The sequence below is a fragment of the Xenopus tropicalis genome, chromosome 7 (assembly GCF_000004195.4).
Source record: "Xenopus tropicalis strain Nigerian chromosome 7, UCB_Xtro_10.0, whole genome shotgun sequence".
NCBI classification, from domain to species: domain Eukaryota; kingdom Metazoa; phylum Chordata; class Amphibia; order Anura; family Pipidae; genus Xenopus; species Xenopus tropicalis.
Genome location: NC_030683.2, coordinates 11,914,256 through 11,935,474, shown reverse-complemented (window position 1 = coordinate 11,935,474; position 21,219 = coordinate 11,914,256). Strand labels below are relative to the sequence as shown.

At 36.2% G+C, this 21,219-nt stretch overlaps 1 protein-coding gene and 1 pseudogene across 1 annotated transcript; both read left to right on the top strand.

The window, feature by feature from the left end:
• Positions 1 to 1,338: 1,338 nt before the first annotated feature.
• Positions 1,339 to 2,283, top strand: LOC116412179 (olfactory receptor 8H3-like). The gene has a single exon (XM_031905818.1). The coding sequence runs from the start codon at positions 1,339 to 1,341 to the stop codon at positions 2,281 to 2,283; it is 945 nt and encodes a 314-aa protein (XP_031761678.1).
• A 13,293-nt stretch (positions 2,284 to 15,576) lies between these two features.
• LOC116412247 lies at positions 15,577 to 17,426 on the top strand (annotated as a pseudogene).
• The last annotated feature ends 3,793 nt before the right edge of the window (positions 17,427 to 21,219 follow it).

Below are 21,219 nucleotides of genomic sequence, written 5' to 3'. Positions count from 1 at the left end.
TTGGGTTTATTTCATGGTTAAATGATTCCCTTTTCTCTGTAATAATAAAACAGTACCTGTACTTGATCCCAACTAAGATATAATTACCCCTTATTGGGGGCAGAACAGTCCTATTGGGTTTATTTAATGGTTAAATGATTCCCTTTTCTCTGTAATAATAAAACAGTACATGTACTTGATCCCAACTAAGATATAATTACCCCTTATTGGGGCAGAACAGCCCTATTGGGTTTATTTCATGGTTAAATGATTCCCTTTTCTCTGTAATAATAAAACAGTACCTGTACTTGATCCCAACTAAGATATAATTACCCCTTATTGGGGCAGAACAGCCCTATTGGGTTTATTTAATGGTTAAATGATTCCCTTTTCTCTGTAATAATAAAACAGTACCTGTACTTGATCCCAACTAAGATATAATTACCCCTTATTGGGGGCAGAACAGCCCTATTGGGTTTATTTAATGGTTAAATGATTCCCTTTTCTCTGTAATAATAAAACAGTACCTGTACTTGATCCCAACTAAGATATAATTACCCCTTATTGGGGGCAGAACAGCCCTATTGGGTTTATTTAATGGTTAAATGATTCCCTTTTCTCTGTAATAATAAAACAGTACCTGTAATTGATCCCAACTAAGATATAAATGATCCTTATTGGGGCAGAACAGCCCTATTGGGTTTAATTAATGTTTTATTGATTTTTTAGCAGACTTAAGGTATGGAGATCCAAATTATGGAAAGACCCCTTATCTGGAATACCCTTGGTCCCGAGCATTCTGGATAACGGGTCCTATACCTGTAATACCTTATGCTATGCAAGTACAAGTCTTCTTGAGTGGTCACAAGTTCCATTATGAAATTAAACATATACTACGGGTTGTACAGGGCATCAACAGGTACTCATATTTTATTGTAAGTGTGTAAGGTAGTAAGATTAGTAATTGTTTTATGTAACACAATACAATGGGTTGCATGATAACAGCATTGCTTGCCCTGCTTCACTTAACGGTTTGCGGGCATTGTAATACCTCAAGGACCCAAAACCTGATCATGTGACTATCACAGAAGAGGCAAAATGTATATGTAAAAAACAATGTAAAAGGTGCCAATGCCATGGTACAGTACAAGCAAGTGTCAAATATAACAGGTAAGAGTTGGTAGGGGTAGGAAATTGTAGGTGTAAAAGGTTTTAAGTATTTGGTGGTGACAATAAAGCCTTAACATTTGCACAAAGGCCTATGGACAAAAAGTTAAGCCAAAGTTAGTTAATAAGCCCCAAACTGTGCAGTTTATGAGGTATGATAAAATTCTGTTTTTTTATATACAGGAGAAAGACATGGCCATAGAAAATCAAGGAAATGTATCAGGATTCCTTATACAAGGATTATCTGATACTCCCAGGTTCCATCTTCCACTCTTTGTGCTATTCCTTGGAATCTATCTCATCATTCTGCTGGGAAATCTCATCATATTCTTAGTCATTTCATGCAATCCTCACTTACACACCCCCATGTACATATTCTTGCTGAACCTTTCACTCATAGACATTTCTTTCCCCTCAACTGTTTTACCTAATTTGCTACATATTCTTCTCACACAACAAAATAACATTTCATTCTTGGGGTGTATGACTCAAATGTACCTTTTTATGGCTCTGGGATGCAGTGAGTACTTTCTCCTGACGGCCATGGCATATGATCGTTATGTTGCCATCTGTGATCCCCTTCATTACATTGCCCGAATGAGCAGGAAACACTGTGCTGGGCTTATAACTGCAGCATTCACTGTTGGGTTTGTTGACCCTGTTGGCCTTGTTATACTTATATCTAAACTATCATATTGTGCTTCCCGTCTTATTAACCATTTCTTTTGTGACATTTCACCATTGCTTAAACTTTCCTGCAGCAAAATCCTCAGTGTGGAACTTTTCATTTATATTGGAGGGACATTATTTACATTCAATGCCTTCCTCCTTACTCTGACCTCATACATATTTATCATCTCTGCTATCCTGAAAATACAATCCTCAGAGGGGAGACAAAAAGCCTTTTCTACCTGTGCTTCTCACCTGGCCTGTGTGATAACCCTTTATGGGACAGTTATTTGCCTGTATATGAGACCCACCACAAGTTATTCTTTAAAAAGGGACATGTTTTTTTCCCTGCTGTACATTGTCCTGGTCCCTGTGCTAAATCCTCTTATTTACACACTGAAAAATAGAGAATTTCAAATTTGCCTTAATAAAGTAAGACAAAGATTATATATTAAACGGTTTTGGTGAATTTAACCATAAAATAGTATATTTTTTACATATATCCCTTGCCCATGAAATGACTGTGCAACATATCAATGGGGAAAAAAGTAGGTTTTCATGAAAAAAGTCAGGTAATTATCACTGTAAATGGAGTGACCCAACAGGACATATTGAGCTATGTATGCAAAATGTTTAATTGAATTTTGCCCAATCTGTATCTGCTTAGCTACTGAGAATGCTGGTTTCTTGGTTTTAGGATATGATCATAAATGCATGCTCTGTGGATACAAGTCCGGCCAAACAGTCTAAATTTCAAGAAACACTCACAATTTCTGATGGGACAAAATGAATTGTTTATGTTTTCATATATTTCTAGAAAAAGATATTCTATCGAGGATTGACTCAGGAAAGACACAACATAAAGACTCATGCATCAACTGTTTTTTTGCTGGTATTATGGTACCAGAAGTCTTAATTCTGATAGTTAATAGTAAAAATATGAAGCAAGAATGGGTGGGAACCTTATTATCCCGGGGGGGTACGTTGGTTGATGAGAACGGGGGAAAAGCAGACATTTTGAACTCTTATTTGTCATCTGTCTATACATCTGAGGAGCCAGATAATGAAGGCTCCCCTTTTAATAGACCCAATTCTTGTTATATAACTACTGATACATAGGTCCCCAAGGTGGAAATTCAAGAGACTTGAACATGTGAAAGTAAACAAAGGTCCACGACTGGATGGGATTCATCCCATGGTATTAAAGGAGCTTAGTGCGGTGATTGCCAAACCTCTTTACTTAATTTTTCAGGATTCGTTGAGGTCTGGGATCCCGTTCTCAGCCTGAAAACTATAGGCCTGTTAGTCTGACATCAGTAGTAGGAAAACTTTTGGAAGGGGTAATAAGGGATAGGGTACTTGAATACATTGCAATTCACAATACTAGGTGAGGTGAGCAGGAACCTCGATGCTGGAATGGCAGTTGATGTCATTTACTAAGACTTTACTAAAGCATTTGATACAGTACCTCACAGAAAGTTAAGGTACTGAGTATATCCAAATTTATTTTTTGTCCCTTTCATTAACAGTTGAAACGAAGACTCAAACCTCCCACTGCCTCCTAGCTATCTCCAATTGGATGAACCAACACCACCTCAAACTGAAGCTAACAAAACTGAACTAATGATCTTTCCACCTAAGCCTAGTCCTAACTCCCCCTTTACAATCTCTATCAATGGCACGCTCAACAACCCTGTTGGCTCAGCACGTTGTTTGAGGGGTGAATGCTTCTCCTTCTCTGCCCATATTAACACCACTGTTACAACCTGTCACTTCTTCTCTGCAATATTGCCAAAATCCAACCTGTCTGCAGTAAGATAGGAAAATAATAAAAGTAATAAGATTGATGGTGTCCATGGACCGAAGAAATCGACCATGTAGTAATTATCAGGGGATTACTGCCCATTCAACTATCTGTTGGCCATTGACCTACCCACATACAGTATGCTGATGGGAGTAAAAAAAAAAAAAAAGGCTACAAATTTTTAATCGAAATGGCACTAAATGCTGAATATGGTTATTCAAGGGTTTCACAATTAATATTTATTCTATATTCTGTGTATTGGTAATGGGGGCAATGAATTCAAGAACAGATATCGATGAGTGCACATTTCAAGTGGCACACAATATAGAATATAATGTTATAACATTAATATCAATATAGAATGGCAGTGAGTGTACAAAGTAAAAATAAAGTGACTGATGGCAGTGTACATATAGGTACATACACACCACCAAAAGATGAGCGCCAGTGGGCACGGTAAGTAGCAGAAGAAAGGTGAGGTCAAAGTCAAGGGATAGGCTTTATCCATAATGATAAATGAAATAAGCAGATTAGTAATTAGAAACTGGGCCAATGTGAGACAAAGGGGCTGATTTACTAACCCACGAATCCGACCCGAATTGGAAAAGTTCCGACTTGAAAACGAACATTTTGCGACTTTTTCGTATTTGTTGCGATTTTTTCGGCTTCTTTACGAATTTTTCGTTACCAATACGATTTTTGCGTAAAAACGCGAGTTTTTCGTAGCCATTACGAAAGTTGCGCTTTTTTCGTAGCGTTAAAACTTACGCGAAAAGTTGCGCTTTTTTCGTAGCGTTAAAACTTAAAAGGTGCAAAGTTTCGCGTAAGTTTTAACGCTACGAAAAATCGGCAGATTTTACGCAACTTTCGTAATGGCTACGAAAAACTCGCGTTTTTACGCAAAAATCGTATTGGTAACGAAAAATTCGTAAAGAAGCCGAAAAAATCGCAAAATACCGATCATTACGAAAAAAACGCAATCGGACTCATTTCGACCCGTTTGTGGGTAAGTAAATCAGCCCCAAAGAATAATGATCAACATGTATTGAACATTCCCCCCTCAATCAAAGAAATTTAATAAATAGGTGATAAGGGGCCTTCACTTCTATTTGTTGGAAAGACAAATGCTATAAACCATGTTATAGAAAGAAATCATGTATAATGGGTTAACAAAAATATTACAGACCATTTTCCCCTTGAGAGATATTCATCATAACGATGCCACATTTCACAGATTACAGGTTTTTTTTGGTGCACAAAGTATATATATATAGAAAATGCATTGGTAATTGTGTATTCTCGGAAGAATTCCCTTTCTCACACTGGTTATATAAACTGGGTTCCTAAAGAGACCGGCAGACTCTGTGCCCCTGCATGGAAGAACCTTTCATTTCTTTATAATTAAACAAAGACTTTTATATCTGCGTGATAAAAGGTGCCTGATTTTTTCTATATAGGATCCCTGCAAGGTTAGAATTAAGGTAAGTAATTGGGGGCAGTGTGGGGTTCATACAGGAGATGTTTTCCCTGATGACAATGATGACAAGAAAAAGACAGATTTGGTACTAACATTAGTAATTTTTTAAAGAAGGTAGGGAAAATACTGTAGATGACTGCAAACATTGTGGGCAAAAATATATATATTTTTTAAACAAAGAAATATAGGACAGGCTAAAGGCAAAAAATAAGACACTTTTTAGGTTCTTCACTTTAAAAGAGAGATATCTCTACTATATTTTTCCTAAATATATCTACATGTACATGAAGTCAGAGACTAGGGAATTTTATGAAAACCGGTACGTAAGGTATATTGAAGATATCTTTATTTTTAATTTCAGAACCTAAAAATTAGCTTTTATCTTTAGAATGCCCTATAGGAATATGGCTATGTTTTATAAAAATTTATGAAGAATCACAGGTCTTTAAAAAAAAAAAAAAAAAAAGAAAATCACAGAAAAGATGAGATTCAAAGGTTTATTTGTTATAGTATACATTTATAATGTGGTATGTAATCAAATAATTCACTAAACAGATTAAAAAATGTATTAAAAAAACATGCTGGCAGTAGAGTAAAAAATGACAATGGTTGCACTGTAAATTAAAATAATCCCTAACTGAAAAGGATATTGAGCTAGTAACCAACTACAATTCAGTACGGATAATATAAGGAAAAACTAGGTGCCTGGAAGCTGAATATAACATAATATTATTATACAGGTATGGGACCTGGGGTTTTCCGGATAAGGAGTCTTTCTGTAATTTGGATCTCCTACCTTAAGTCTACTAAAAAAAAAATATTTAAACAGTAATTAAACCCAAAAGGATTGTTTGGGCTCCAATAAGGATTATTTATATTTTTGTTGGGATCAAATACAAGGTACAGGTATGGGATCCCTTATCCGGAAACCCGTTATCCAGAAAGCTCCGAATTACCGAATGCCCGTCTCCCATAGACTCCATTTTAATCAAATAATTCAGAATTTTAAAACTGATTTCCTTTTTCTCTGTAGAAATAAAACAGTACCTGTACTTGATCCCAACTAAGATATAATTACCCCTTATTGGGGCAGAACAGCCCTATTGGGTTTATTTAATGTTAAAACTAGAATTACCCCTTTTGGCAAAGGTCCTGGTAATAATAAAATATCCCTGTAAAAACAGCTGTACTGGTGATCCCAACTAAGATATAATTACCCTTATTGGGGCAGAACAGCCCTATTGGGTTTATTTCAATGGTTAAATGATTCCCTTTCTCTGTAATAATAAAACAGTACCTGTACTTGATCCCAACTAAGATATAATTACCCCTTATTGGGGCAGAAACAGCCCTATTGGGCTTATTTAATGGTTAAATGATTCCTTTTCTCTGTAATAATAAAACAGTACCTGTACTTGATCCCAAACTAAGATATAATTACCCCTTATTGGGGGCAGAACAGCCCTATTGGGTTTATTTAATGGTTAAATGATTCCCTTTTCTCTGTAATAATAAAACAGTTCCTGTACTTGATCCCAACTAAGATATAATTACCCCTTATTGGATGCAAAACAATCTTATTGAGTTTAATTAATGTTTTATTGATTTTTTAGTAGACTTAAGGTATGGAGATCCAAATTACGGAAAGACCCCTTATCCGTAATACCCTTGGTCCCGAGCATTCTGGATAACGGGTCCTATACCTGTACTGATAAATTACAGAGAAAAAGGAAACTTTCTGGATAACGGGTTTCCGGATAAGGGGTCCGATACCTGCACTATTTTTCTCTAAAAGTAATAGAATGGCGTACAGTGTAATTCATTTTACTGATTTACATTTTACAAAGTAAATATGTACGGGGTTTTGATTTAGAGCAGAGATACCATAGGGCTCATTTCTAGTGATTAGCGATTTTTTTTTTTTTTTTTTTGCCAGGCATGGACTTGCTGTGAGAAATTTGCAGAGTAAGGAAAAAAGTTGATTTTGCATCAATAAATTTACTTTGTAAAAAAAAGTTGTGCTGTAGCCGCATCTCGTGAATTTTTTGGCATTTTGCAAAATGGATTCGCTCATCACTAATGATTTTTTTTTCACTAATTAAATTTTTTTACCAGGCTTGGATACATGGCAAATTTTCACGTTTTGCCATTGGCAGATTTTTTTCCCAAAATGGGTGCAAAAAATTGGCACAGAAAAGAAAGATGCACGTGTCAAAAAAAATGTCAAAAAAGTTTATGCACTGGACAATTTTTTTGGCGCATCATTTTTTTGATGCACATTATTTTATGTGTTTCGAAATTTGCCATTTCGCAAATTTTTTTCACAGTTTTGGAAAGAGGATAGACTGGCTCATCACTACTACTTTCTGACATGAGTACACTTAATTTGCTGAGTCAAACCATAAGTATAACGGTCTTTTTAGTTGCAGAGAGAGTGCATAAATAAAAACTGTGGGGCTGCATTGAACGTGAAGTAAAACCAGTATAAACCTGGTGAATGGAGTGAAAGCACTGTGACTAGTAATGAGCAAATTTGTCCAATCTCACTTTGCCAAAAAATTATGGAAAAATTTGCGAAACAGCAAAATCGAATTTTTTTGATGCACACAATTTTTTTTGAGCATGCCTTTTTTACATGACCGTGCCCTTTTTTTACGTGACTGCGCCTTTTTTTAATGCAACCACAAATGTTTTACGCTGAAATTTTGCAGAAGTTTTGCAAAACAATTTGCCAATGGCAAAGTGTGGAATTTCACTGCAAATCCATGCCTGGCGAAAAAATGCACTCTAACCGTGACCTCTGTGTTTCTCAGGTTCTCCATATAAACTCAAGGTTTTTTATAATTTATATTTGCACAGCAGATAAACATCCAAAGAATATTTGCTATTTTTAACTTATGATAAGTATTGTGTTTGTGGATCTTGACCTTAAACCCAAGAAAATAAAGTGATGAGCAAATTTTTCCCCAGACATGGATTCATGGTGAAATTCCGTATTTTGCTATTGCCAATCTTTTTTGTGAAAAAATTCACTGCTGAAAAAAATAGTTGTGATTTTGGAGTAAGAAAAGATGCCCATAGACTTAAATGCATTTGGAGTGAGAAGAAACTTTAGAAATGTGCCCAAAAAAACACACAAAAAAAGTAAAACACGTAAAAAAAAAAAACCCCAAAAAAACCAGTAGCATTTAATTAATTTTTTGGCTTTTCAAAAAATTTTCGGCAATTTTGCAAATTTTTTCCTGAAGCAAAATGGCACAGATTCCCTTATCACTTATAAAGAAAGAAGAATCTGATACATATGAGTTTTTTTTTTATTCTGAAACAAAAATATGTTAAAATATTAAAAGTGCTATAGGCACATCATAGACACGTGACAGTTGTTTTATAAAATGCAATTGTAACACAACTCAACAAATATATCCCTGATTTTTGTTTTGTGGAATTCTGAAAAGGTACCAAATCTTGATGGGAGAAAATTAGGAGAGGGGGGTACTGATGGAATAGAGCAGGAAATTTAGATGCAACACCACAAGGAAAAGTTAACTTCTTTGTGGCAACATATTGATGCACAGTATAGCTATTCAAGCATACCATTGTTGAACAGACATAATTATTATCCATAGTGATGAGCAAATCTATCCCATTTTGCTTTGCCAAAAATCTACTGAAAATTCTAGAAAATGCATTGAAGTCAATAGGCGCCTTTTTTTATGAACAAAAATTTTTACACAGGCAACATTTATTACGTGAAACATTTTTGTAAATGTGGCTGTTTTTTTCCTCACTTCAAGTGCATTAAAGTCACTGAGCATTTTTTTTGGCTACTTTTTTGCCTTAGCAACATTTCTTTTTTGGCAAATTTTTTTGCGGTAAATTTTTGCTGCCGTTTCCAAAAAAATTCACTAATGGTGAAAAGCTAAATTTTGCTGCAAATCCATGTCTGCCGAAAAAATTCTCTCATCACCACTTATCTTCTGTAAAATATGAAGGCGTTAAAGTGGCAATGTTCTATAAACTAATGGCAGCATTGCATTCCTAGTTAGTGATGGGCAGAAAAATTTGCCAGGCTTGGATTCATTGCAAATTTCCGCGTTTCACCATTGGTGGATTTGTTCTCGAAATGGGCATGGAAATGGGGAATGGAAAAATTTGCTGCGTGTCAAAAAGAATCGTCTCGGCCCAAAAAGAATTGTCTCTCTCATCAAAAGAATTGTCTCGTACATTAAAAGAATTGTCTCGGGTAAAAAGAATTCTCTCTCATCAAAAGAATTGTTGCACGGCAAAAAGAAGTTTCTCAGGCCAAAAAGAATTTTCTCAGGCCAAAAAGAATGGTCTCTCGGGCCAAAAACAATTGTCTCTCTCATCAAAAGAATTGCCTCGCTTCAAAAGAATTGTTTTTGTTTTTTTTTAACCAAATTTTTTTTGATGCACAACAATTTTGGCGTTAAGTGGATTTTTTGCCGTTTCGTGAATCTTTTGAAAGATTTGCAAATTTTTTTGGACAGATTCGCTCATCACTATTCCTAGTGCATTCCTGTCACTTAAAAAGCAAAGAACTAAATAAATAATGGAATATTGTAGTTGCAGCTGTACCAAATGTACTCATATCTTTAGGCCCACGGCACACAGGGAAAATGTTTTACTGTTGGCTCATTTTCCAGCTTGAGGGGAAAGCTGCATAATTCTCTCTTTAAAAACTTTCTTGACCTTGCCTGTGCGCCATGCTAGGCATTTATTTTTTTTTTAGAAATGTAACAATTAGCAATTGCTTTAATCATGTGTGTACTGCAGGGATCAGAGAATTGCCATGAAATTCAATGAATTGACAAATTTGAGCATTTTGCAATATATTTCCCCCAAACTGGAAATCACACAGATGATACAATGATCATATCTGCCCTGTGTGCCATAGCATACTACTTTAGAGCAGAACTAAAACCTAAAACTGAATATGGCTAAAATGGCTCAATTCAGTAATTATCTGTATTAAATTACAAATCAACCCTGTATTGTGACATTTTTATTAAGTATATACAGTATACACAGTCAGTCCCTATGCTCAATGAGCTGATACGGTCCCCGGTGTGATGGGAATATTAAATCTGCCTGATTGCCATATAGCCAATTTTAGGCCAGTTATTGGTCAGGTAAGCCATCATGGGTCCTCATACATGGGCAGATAAGGACCCAAATCTGCCCTGTATGGGCACCTTAAGTTATATGAGTCAATGATCTTGTATCTTGTCTTTTTAACTTTTATCACTTAGGAGCCCATTTATCAATGTACAAATCCGAATCATGAAATACAATCATTTCAGGTGATAGAAAATGTCCCGAAAATTCTTTACATTTCAATACAATTGTAAGCTCTTTTGGGCAGGGCTCTCTTCCCCTCCTGTATTGGTTATTGGTTGCTTTATATGTTACTCTGTATGTCCAATGTATGTAACCCACTTATTGTACAGCGCTGCGGGATATGTTGGTGCTTTATAAATAAATGTTAATGTAATGTAATACAAGTTACAAAATTTTCGTATCCGAATAATCGTAAATGGTGCAAAACCCTTTCTGACTTTGAGCCTTCAAGCACGATTTTGGAAGCCTTCAGTAGAACTCAATGGCACTCTGCAGCTCCAACCTGGCCAAAAGGAATGAATTCCGAAACTTTCGTACTCGTTGTGACAAGTGCAATTTTGTTGCACAAATTGTCATAAAGCATAAAAAAGAAATGGAAATTAATGAAAAAAATCACAGAAAATGCGCACAGTTCTAAAAGTTAGAAAAGAACAGGTTTTTTTTGTAATCGTAACCAATCGTATATTGATAAATGGGCCCCTTAATCTTTAATGTAAATTACATTATATTTATTTTTTTGGTTCTGTTCTGCTGCTTTCATAAGAAGTGCTATATGCATATATACATAATGTCACCATACGCTAAAAGCTAAAAATCTAAATGTGAGAGCATGGGTACATAATGGAGAGCTACTCTAACTATAATATGTGATATATTTTAACTATAATTTGCATTCATACACAGGAAGGAAGACTTGAAAAATGGCCCCAGTATTTAAAGAAAATGTCTCAGGATTCATCATCCAAGGGTTCTCTGATACTCCTGAGCTTCAGATCTCTCTTTTTGTGCTATTCCTTGGAATCTATCTCATCATTCTGCTGGGAAATCTCATCATATTCTTAGTCATTTCATGCAATCCTCACTTACACACCCCCATGTACATATTCTTGCAGAACCTTTCACTCATAGACATTTCTTCCACCTCAAATATTTTACCCAATTTGCTACATATTCTTCTCACTCAGCAAAATAACATTTCATTCTTGGGGTGTATGACTCAAATGTATGTTTTTGGGTCCTTGGCTGCCAGTGAATTCTTTCTCCTGACGGCCATGGCATATGATCGTTATGTTGCCATCTGTGATCCCCTTCATTACATTGCCCGAATGAGCAGGAAACACTGTGCTGGGCTTATAACTGCAGCATTCACTGTTGGCGTAGGTGAATCAACTATCATTGTCAAACTTATCTTTAAACTATCATATTGTGCTTCCCGTCTTATTAAACATTTTTTCTGTGATGCCCCACCATTGCTAAAACTTTCCTGCAGCAGCACTTTTAGTGTGGAACTTGTAATTTACATTGAAGGGACATCACTGGCTTTGAATTCCTTTCTCCCTACTCTGACCTCCTACATATTTATCATCTCTGCTATCCTGAAAATACAATCCTCAGAGGGGAGACAAAAAGCCTTTTCTACCTGTGCTTCTCACCTGGCCTGTGTGATAACCCTTTATGGGACAGTTATTTGCCTGTATATGAGACCCACCACAAGTTTTTCTTTAAAAAGAGACAAGTATTTCTCACTGCTGTACATTGCCCTGGGCCCTGTGCTAAATCCTCTTATTTACACATTGAAAAATAAAGAATTCCAGTGTTCTTTAAATAAAATGAGGGAAAGATGTGAATCATGTATTTTTAGATAATGCCAGCCGTTAAAATCTAAATCAGACCCGAGTAGTCACCAATGGCTCATATATATATATATATATACAGTATATATATACATATATTAGTTTAAGTTGCATGATTCAAACAAATTCAACCTTCTATTGCAAAATATTATATAAGTAGTGATTCCACTAAGGGCCTTTCCCATAATTTAGGGTCTAATGCAAGAAAAACTTTATTTCATACATAATGTTCCCCGTTATGATACCCAACCAATGGCTCGGGGGCAACATGTTGCTCCCCAACCCCTTGGGTGTTGCTCTCAGTGCCCCCAAACCAGGTAGTTATTTTTGAATTCCTGACTTGGGGGCAAGTTTTGGTTGAATAAAAGCAAGATTTCCTACCAAATAAAGCCCCTGTAAACTGATAGAGTGCATAGAGGCTGCCTAATAGCCAATCACAGCCCTTATTTGGCACCTCCATGAACTTTTATGGTGCTTGTGTTGCTCTTTTTACATTTTACTGTGGCCCATGAGTAAGAAAAGTGGGGGACCCCTGAAGTATGTGCTAAAATTACATATAACTATAAATTGTTATTGTCATAGGATGTAATGTCAATGTTTTATCAGATTCTTCTGATAAACACTTGAGGGCTGATTTATCAGTTTTTATATCTGAAATTAAAAAGTTGAATCACAAAAATAAATTGTGAAAAAGGAAAATGTGTTTTTTACATTAAATTTTCTTTTTTAGGTAAGAAACAAAATTTAGCAAGCTTATCCTAGGGTTGGAAAGAAACATGTATATTGTAACTTATGAGGCTGACTGAAGTATTCAGCTGCCAAAGGCTGCATCTTGAGAGGCTTCTATGTCCAACCTATAAAACTTTGCGAATGTATGAATACTGCTCCACGTTGCAGACCTAGATATGTCAGCTGCAGAAATTAAAGACTTTTCAGTCCATGATGTGGAAACCGCTCTAGTTGAATTGGCTTTAATCAGTTTCAGAGAATGTTGACCAGAAACTGAATAGGCCGTAAGGATTGAGTTCTTATACCAAGTTGCAATGATTGGTTTTGAAGCCTTCAAACCTTTCCTCTTCCCCGAAAAGAGAATGAATAAATGTTAAGACTGCCTAAAAGGCATTGACCTCTTAATATAGATGGAGAGACATCTACAAATATCCAGGCTTTGCAACTTAGTTTCTGGAACTGACAAGGAATCCTCTATACTCAGAAGAATCATCTCAGAATTAATATTACTGGTGACTTTAGGTTGAAAAAGGTTGAGCTCTCATTACAACTTCTTCCAAGGACTTAGAAAGCATACCCTTAAACCAAGACACAATGCTTCTACTTAAGCAAGTTGTTGAGCATCAGCAGTTTGAGCAGAATTTTGACTGATTGCAGTCCTCAGGAAGAGGCTGGTCAAAGCTTGAGCAAAAGTTCTACTTTGCTTTCCTTTTTCTCTTTCCAGATTTAATTTCAGACAACTAAGAGAAAAAAAGGAAAGGTACGCTTAACATAGGATTAAAAACATGATTAGAGAGAGGAATCTGCTAAAGGAAAGGATTTACCTTAGCCCCAGCAACCCCACCACAATGCAGCCTGGCAGCAAGAAGCCACAGGAACTACAGCCAAAGGCACACTGTGGAGAGGAGGTATAAATAGGTAAGAGAGGCTGCCACCACTGTCAACTGGCAAACCTAAGGGACACGGAATCCCCTGAACTGTCGGATTTTCAGATAAGATAATTATTAATTACAAGAATATTCTGATTTGTTAATGATAACATGTGATTATGTTACTTAATAGAATATATATTCATGAATGATATTATGCTTTTTGATGAATCATATAGGAATAAATAATGAATGTTATTTTGTTTAGTTGATCAGAAACGTATATGTTGAAAAGGAGGTTTGTATCGGATTACTAGCCCAGATGTATAACCTTTGGGTTAAAGCAAATATCAAAGGTTATATAATCCTTGGTGTCTAGGTGAACAAGATGAGAACACCTTGAAGGATCTTACAAACTCTCCACAATATAGAGCATACCTGTTGAGAGGGTAATAATTAATCAAGGACAGACCAATGACATATATTGTATGTGTACTAAGGTATTAAGTAGTTACACAGCATTGTTCTAGTGTGGAGCAATGTCAACAATAGTGTGTAACATCGAATTAAGGAAGGTCAAAAGTTATTTTATATTTTCTGAATATTTTCAGACCACAATATTGAGGAAACAGTGACATCCACAGATGGTGGAGGACATTACGGATCCAAAGGTCACTGTAACAAATATTTAAATCAACTGGTGATAGATTAACTTAAAGACTATCCTTTGATGCCAGTTGGCTAGTTGATAAATCCCAGAGGTGGAGTTTTAGATAGAGATGAGGGATAAGTTAGGAGACAGGAGGACTAGAAGGAAATAAGAGGAATAAGAAAAAAAGAAAGAGGGATCTAAAAGAAAGAACCTGAAAAAGAAAATCTAAGGGGATCTAAAAACTGGAAGAGGAAGGAGAAACTACTCTCAACTATAAGAAAACTCTACTCTGGTAAATATATATTTTGTTATACTTTTTCTCGATTAAGTTGTATGCTTGGATATTTATTATTCCTATGTATATTATAGTCTTACCCTAAACATTGACTTTCCCAGAGTTGCAAACTGGGAATAATCTGTTTAATTTGGGTCCATTTTATTTTTCATTAGTATAGATATATGATATCCAAGTTAACAATCTAATGGGGAAATAAGAACATTTAAAGATAGAATTCCTTAAGACCTCAAAATCAATCATTTACCCTTCCTTTGATTCAACATATTTAATTACCTTGTTATTAAGTATTGAAAGTGAACACATATATATTATCTTGTGGATGCTTGCCATTTATTGAATAATGTCTATTGGTCAATGTTCATTTTGATTAATTATTAGATAGATATCAGGGTGTGTTAAGTAATAATTTAATTTTTGTAATATTCATTTTTAAATAAATTAATTATTTTATTAAATAATTGTCATGATTTCTCACCCTTGTACCAATTGATTGGGAAAGCTCGATATCGAATTCAGAGTTGGGCATATATTATTTAAGACTCCTCCTGTTACTAAAAAGGAGCCTTAAATTCTTTTAGATATACGCAGAATTAGCCCGACATATATTTGGAGGCACTGCTGAGATCGAGATTATTTTCTCATATTGGTACAAATAGTGAAAAAACCATTCCAATACTTCTGTCAAGCTAATTATTTTGTTTATTAATTGAGACCATGAGTGTTGCAAGCAGTGAGAATGGGAATACCCCAGAGCAAATGATCCACAGAATTGTTGAATTCATATATACACGGGTAAAATTTGATATAGGGATGGATGTTTGGATTAATGATTTGAAGAGAAATGCTAGAGCAGACCTTAATGATATCTGGGCAACAGACGGCCTGGTTGAACGATATTTAACATGTATGAACTTAGCCTCTAACAGTTCAGAAAAAGAAAAAAAAATAATTTGTGTCCTACCTCCTGTTTTATATGCATTAATGGAGGTAGATACCCTATCAAAAGCTAGAAAAGAAAATGTAGAAAAATTGAGGTCTCAGTTACATGAGATAGAATCAGATATCCAACATATGAAATCTGATAAAAACCAACTAGATAGATATCTCAAACAAGGAAGCTTTTATTAGGGATTTAGAAACTGATGCTGAACGTAGTCGCATAGCATACTGTAAGCTCAGAAAGGATTTTGAAGAATTACAACAACAGCACATTAAAAGTCAACAGTCAGGTGTATATGGTGTGGAGAGATCTCCTGATCCTCCAATAATCACTCCCCAATATAAAAATTGGGCACCATATATTTCTAGAGCCAAACCAATTGATAATGTTGATTCAGAGGCACAAGATGTTTTGGGCCGGTTGGCTGAAGCTTGCCAAGCTGTGACCACCTTAATAGGTAATCACAGAACAAGGAATCTTAGAGATTCTTCTTCAGACACGTCCCCAGAGAGGAATGTGAGGAATGTGCGAAATCAAACACCTATGTCAAATGTATCCCATAGAAGTAGTGTTTCCAATACTGATGCAAGTGAAGTTGAGAGTGATGAGAGAGCATGGGGATCCGGTCCTTTCCCAAACAGGGGGAAGAATACCCATAAGAGGGGTTCAAAAGGGAAAAATCCCCAATCTCCAAAAGAAAAACAAAATTCTGCCAGCATAATTAAATTTTTGAATACTGCTATACCAAAATTTTCTAAGAAAGGTTCTTCCCAAATTGCAAACCACTTAGAACTATATGAATCTACTATGGATTCATTAAAATTATCTGAGGCAGACAAAATCAGGTTTCTTCCATGGGCCTTTGATGACAGATACCGTCATTACTTTTCCTCCTTTAAAGAGAGAGGAATCACCAAATGGCAGTCAGTCCTACATGAAATTAAATCAGAATTTGGGCCCTATCGAACTACCACTGCCGCAAAGAGAGAAATTTATAAACTCACATGTAGATCTAATCAAAGCCCTCGAGAATTTCTCTCTGTACTTAAAAATGCCTATGGTTTAGCTTACAGAAACCCCGATTGGGAATCTGTGGAATTTAAACAAGTATTCTATGAGGCCTTACCAACCCAGATCAAATTAAGTCTAGCTCATGATCTGGATTTTGAAAACCCTCTAGAAAGACTGGTAACATCAGCAACTTTGCTGTTTAACATTAGTGAGGGCCAAAACTTAAATGATAGGAAATTTAAAAAATTCCCAGAGCACAATGTTGATGAGTCCAGGGTAAAATCTCATTTAAATTTTGAGTCCCAGCCAAAGAAAATACCTTCAGCCACTGGACCTAATCAACAAAACCAAAAACAGCTAAATCCCAGACAAACTAAACCTCAAATTGCCAAGGGGTCAGAAGGTAATAGTTCAGGTTCTGGAAGCCAAGGTTACCGTCCTCGTTTCAACCAAGGTTACCAAGGATACCGAGGTAACCAAAGATATGGGGGTTACCAAGGATACCGAGGTAACCAAAGATATGGGGGTTACCAAGGATACCGGGATCCCCAGGGATACAAACGTTGGAACAATAGGCCCAGGCAGCAATGGAGAAAAGGGCAGGAATCACCAGATTCACCCAGGGGTAAATCACCCACAGGGAACCAAAATGGTCCACGGAATCAAAACCCAGGTAGACCTAGCAGATTTGATCAGCTTGCAGATCAGGTTTCCAAGTTAACTGACATTGTAAGTAAATTATCCCAAGTTTCTGCAGGAAAACAACCTGAAGTTTTTTTAGAGGTAAAAGCGGGGCCAAGCTCCGCCAAATAAAGGAAGCAGAACCAAATTGCTATATGGAAATGGACAGGAAAGAATTAAATACAATCAATGATCATGTTTTGCATTGCCCCGACCCTGAATTCAGGGCCGGGAAGGGAAAATCTAATATTTCATCTGTTTTACAGCCTAATAAGGACAATTCTTATAATCCGGTGTTATTTGAACCAGTGTGTGAAGTACCTTCGGTTCAGTCTGTTCCATTTATAGAGTCCATAGGAACACAAATGCCCTGCAGACAGAACAAGGAGGAGCAATCTCCAAATATCCTGACGCTGCAGAGAGATCACTTTTTAAATCAACAGATGATAAAACACTCCAATTTCCTCTGTAATCTCTTACAGTTAGATGGCCGGTATTTTATAGATATTTGTCTCCCGGATGGATGTGTCGGACCAATCCAAGGTTTATTGGATACCGGATCTCAGGTCACTATTTTGTCTTTCAGCTATTTCCAACAGATCTTAGAGTCCTCAAAGAATAAACCGAGATTGACGGTATTTGATGGATCTCTGGTAAGTGTAGGTGGTGATAGTCTACAAGTGAAAGGCAAGTCCTGGCTGACATATAAGATTGGTAAAAAGACCATTAGACATCCAACATTGATTGTAGATCTTCCATATGATCGGCTGATCATTGGAATTGATCTGCTCAAAAGGTTAAGATCCATAATTGACTTTATTAATGAAGCAATATGGACTCAGGTAAAACCCCAATCTCTTTTGAACGTTCCCACAATGCAAAATCGCAAAATAGTTGCCATATGATTGAAGAAAGACCTAATTCTGTCGAAATCCATTTCCGGAACAGTCAGGTACCAGATGTCTCAATCCTAAAAACGGTAAACCTGAAGAAAGCATTAATACTTCCTTCCACATCATTAATATCCAAAAGGACAAAATTGAAAAGATAATCCTAGAGGATGATGTGTTAACCATTTCTCTTAAAGGGGGAAATCGGGAAGTAGCAGGCATAACCAGACATATCCAACCATTGGTTAAAATCGAGAAGACCAATGATACTATGCTGGTTCCCGTACAGGTAAATAATATTGCCCGGGTGAAATATGCCAAGCTGGATCTCAAATCCGAAGTCAGCTATATAAGTTTAGGACTTCTGAAGCAGGTTACAAATCCTCAGATGATTAAATTTTCTTCCTTACAGGAATGGGTTTATGACCTGGACAAAGATGACCAGAGTCAAAATGTGATTGCAAAATGCATTTTATCTATCTCCCTAGGAAACAAATCTGCGGAACACGTTTTCAATGTGTTAAAGGAACCACAATATCAAATATATTTAGGAAATGACATTATACATCGATTTGCCATACAGGTTGATTTGATCAATAATGTTTTGTGGTCCAGACTATCAGGGAATCCAGAGGAATTCCAGGATAAAGAACAAGCCTTGAGATGGGGACAACGAATACCCTATGCAGTGGATATCTTAGTCGCCGGAAAGGTAAAAGTCCCTGGGGGATGTAAATCATTTCTTTTACCCATTCGAGTAAAGAAGGGGCAAAAGCTGAGGAATCCAGATGCATTAATTTGCTTATCCAATCGAATGCAACAATTTGGATTGAAGGTAAAACCGAATCCTATAATAAATATTCAGCAGGATCCATTATATATGGTTATCGATAACATGAGTCCTTATAACATTATGTTACAAGAGGACACAATGATTGGCCTAGCCATCGATTCAGAATATTATACTTTTGGGTTCCAAAATGATATAATTGGATTAATACCTGACGAATATCTAACAGAAGAACAAATGGTGGATCAACATTGCTTTTCAACACCTGAGGGATTGTTCATTATTCACTCTGTTTATCCTTTCAATCCTGAGGATGGTACATGTTACGTTGAGGAGACATCATTGATCTTTAACCATGAAATCGAGAAAGGTGAGTATGAGTCATTCCAACAGGGGAAAGATCAGATATATCACACCCCAGATGACCTGACCAGCAAGCTTGAAGAAGCTTATGAGGTAAATCAACCTGAAATTTTCCCAGAATTTCAAGAGCGGGTGGAAGAGCAACTCTCTATAGCTGATGCATGTTCTGATGAATCAGAACGACAACAGCTAAAAGAACTATTTTGGGAATTCCAGGATATGTTTGCCAAGGATTCTTATGACTGCGGGGAAACTAACCTACATGTTACAAGAATCCAGACCGATCCAGATGCACCCCCTGTATTTATTAAACAATACCGACTTCCGTTAGCGGCTTATGAGTCACTCTCGGAAATCGTTAAAAATCTGGAGAAGAAGGGTATCATCCGCCCAGTACATAGTTCTTTTAATCATCCAATACTTGGAGTCCTTAAACCCAATGGTCAGTTTCGTCTTTGCTCAGACTTGAGACAGTTGAACAAACAAGTCTACATGTCTGGTTGGCCTGTACCATACATTGACCAATGCTTGGCACAAATCCAAGGGTCTAAAATTTTTACCGCCCTTGATTGCGCACAAGGATATTGGACAATTAAAATAGATGAAAGGGATCAATATAAACTAGCCTTTACATTTGGAAAGCAACAATATGCATGGACCCAATTACCTTTCGGATACATTAATGCAGGCCATGAGTTTGCTGTATTCATGCACAAAGCCATGCCTGATGCTGCTGAACGAGGTACATTATCATATGTGGATGACATATTGATAAAAAGTACAACTTTTGAAGAACATATTGCAGAATTGAGATATGTATTAAATCAACTAAAGAAGGCAGGTGTTAAACTTTCTTTACAGAAGGCTCAATGGTGCCGATCTAAGGTAAATTTCCTTGGTCATGAAATTACTGCCGAAGGAATCATCCACAGAAAAGAAAGTGGAAGCGATAAAGAACATGAAAACTCCTACAGATCTCAAGGAGTTAAGATCGTTCCTGAGTATGATGAAGGAAGAGTTTGAAAACCCTAAGTAATTTTCCTAAAATGTTCATATTATAGGAAACATTTTAGAAAAACAAGGGGGATTTGTCGGATTTTCAGATAAGATAATTATTAATTACAAGAATATTCTGATTTGTTAATGATAACATGTGATTATGTTACTTAATAGAATATATATTCATGAATGATATTATGCTTTTTGATGAATCATATAGGAATAAATAATGAATGTTATTTTGTTTAGTTGATCAGAAACGTATATGTTGAAAAGGAGGTTTGTATCGGATTACTAGCCCAGATGTATAACCTTTGGGTTAAAGCAAATATCAAAGGTTATATAATCCTTGGTGTCTAGGTGAACAAGATGAGAACACCTTGAAGGATCTTACAAACTCTCCACAATATAGAGCATACCTGTTGAGAGGGTAATAATTAATCAAGGACAGACCAATGACATATATTGTATGTGTACTAAGGTATTAAGTAGTTACACAGCATTGTTCTAGTGTGGAGCAATGTCAACAATAGTGTGTAACATCGAATTAAGGAAGGTCAAAAGTTATTTTATATTTTCTGAATATTTTCAGACCACAATATTGAGGAAACAGTGACATCCACAGATGGTGGAGGACATTACGGATCCAAAGGTCACTGTAACAAATATTTAAATCAACTGGTGATAGATTAACTTAAAGACTATCCTTTGATGCCAGTTGGCTAGTTGATAAATCCCAGAGGTGGAGTTTTAGATAGAGATGAGGGATAAGTTAGGAGACAGGAGGACTAGAAGGAAATAAGAGGAATAAGAAAAAAGAAAGAGGGATCTAAAAGAAAGAACCTGAAAAGAAAATCTAAGGGGATCTAAAAACTGGAAGAGGAAGGAGAAACTACTCTCAACTATAAG

Coding starts and splice junctions, on each gene's coding strand:
- LOC116412179 (XM_031905818.1), top strand. CDS start 1,339: ATGGCCATAGAAAATCAAGGAAATGTATCAGGATTCCTTATACAAGGA.